General features: G+C 39.7%; 1 protein-coding gene across 1 annotated transcript; it reads right to left on the bottom strand.

Annotated features, from left to right (window-relative positions):
- Positions 1-4: 4 nt before the first annotated feature.
- LOC111380491 (pleiotropic drug resistance protein 1-like) lies at positions 5-1,826 on the bottom strand (the record flags this gene model as incomplete). The annotated part of the gene is made up of 7 exons (XM_023004072.1): positions 1,730-1,826; positions 1,536-1,639; positions 1,290-1,443; positions 1,025-1,206; positions 607-939; positions 206-496; positions 5-118 (listed from the first exon to the last, which is right to left on the bottom strand). Coding segments are annotated over exons 1-7 (1,254 nt in total), but the record flags the coding sequence as incomplete, so codon positions are not given.
- Positions 1,827-1,832: the final 6 nt, after the last annotated feature.

Consider the following 1,832-nt stretch of genomic DNA (forward strand, 5'->3'; position numbering starts at 1 on the left):
AAACAATTTCTTGTTGTTTGATCGTACAAATTACCTCAAAGTACTTGATCAATTGAGACGATTGATGACCCAAAGGACCAACGTATATCTCTTGTCCTCCTCGTTTCATTAAAAATAGCTGCAAAACCGCGATTATTTTAGCATTTGAAGCAACGTAAAAGAACCGAAATTCCTGTGATCTAACCTAATTTATCAACATTTCTACCTCATCAAATGCCTCAAAAATGTCAATACTGGGCTGATGGATGGTACACACAACCGTTCTTCCTGTGTTTACTGTATTCCTGACTGTTCTCATCACAATTGCAGCAGCTCTAGCATCAAGCCCTGAAGTTGGTTCGTCCATGAATATTATCGAAGGGTTCGCTACGAGCTCGACTGCAATTGTTAACCTCTTGCGCTGCTCAGTCGAGAGACCATTGACACCTGGCAACCCAACTTGTGATCCTCTCAAGGGAGTAAGTTCCACAAGTTCCATAACCTCCTCAATGAAATTCTGGAAATATATATATATATATCAGGAAGTTTATTAATTTTATTATTGCATTGATGGTTACAAGTACAATAATAAAGCATTATTGAGAATGAAAAGGAAAAGTCACTTGCCTTTCTAGTTTCAGCATCAACCTCTTTAGGCAAACGCAACCAAGCTGAGTAAAGCAGGGATTCGTGAATAGTAACATGAGGAGAATGGATGTCGTTCTGTTCACAGTATCCAGAAATCCGAGCAAATGTTTCCTGATTCTTTGGATACCCTGAAATCTTGATACTTCCCTCAATATACCCACCTGTTTTTCGACCAGCCAACACATCCATCAATGTTGTTTTACCTGCCCCACTTACGCCCATCAAAGCTGTTAGAACACCCGGCCGGAAAGCTCCACTTACACCCTTCAGGAGCACTAATTTATCGTCAACATCACCTTGAGCTCTCATTTCCTGCAAGTCAGTTAAAGATTATGTTTAAGTCCTCATCTGATGCCAATCTTTGTCTTGCAAGAGATTATCTTGAGATTTTACTTACAGTTGGCATGTCAACGGAGTATTTAACTTCGTCAAATGTAATAGAATGTGGCTCAAATGGAAGAATCATTCCTCTTTTCTTGTTCTGATCGGGCTCATTGGCATCGGTTCCCATGGATGCGGATCCAGGTGAGGCATCATCTTCGCTTTCATCTAGTATAGTAGCTTGAGGCTTATCGAAAGCTGCAGAATTTTGAATAGATTAGCTATGTAAAGGTAATTAGGTTTAGGAAGTTCTTTCAAGCACAGGAAGTAGAGACACTCACGCTTGAGATATGTTAGAGAAAGAACAAACAAGAGGTTGAATAGAAACACGAATCCGACTGAAGCCCCTGTTCCAATCCAATACCAGTATGCTTGGGGAAAAAACCCTCGAGATTTTGTGACAACAGATCCCAATGTCTCAGTTCCATTTACAAGCTTTTGTACAAGAAAAAATAATCAGCTGCTAAGTTAGAGGAATGTAAACTAGCTTAAAAGTCAAAAAGCGTTGAGTTGATGCATTGGCTTACTCGGCTCCAACTGGGTGCTGTGAATTCGTTTACAAGAATTGCATTCTGTGCGTACATCATAGGTGAAGCCCAGTAACCCCATATCCACCATCCTTTAACATCCTCTGTAAAAATGACCAAATATTATCATAAGAAAACCAATAGTTATTTAAACAGAAGAAAATTGATTTGAATATTTGATGAACATTTTATACCTCGTGACAGAACAAAGCCACCTAATGCAAAAAGCAGGAGCAGTGCAAATAATCCAAACGTGTTTGCAACAATCATGGTCCTACCCGCTGCCCCAATGAATCT

This window comes from Olea europaea, unplaced genomic scaffold (genome assembly GCF_002742605.1).
Source record: "Olea europaea var. sylvestris unplaced genomic scaffold, O_europaea_v1 scaffold21538, whole genome shotgun sequence".
Classification (NCBI taxonomy): domain Eukaryota; kingdom Viridiplantae; phylum Streptophyta; class Magnoliopsida; order Lamiales; family Oleaceae; genus Olea; species Olea europaea.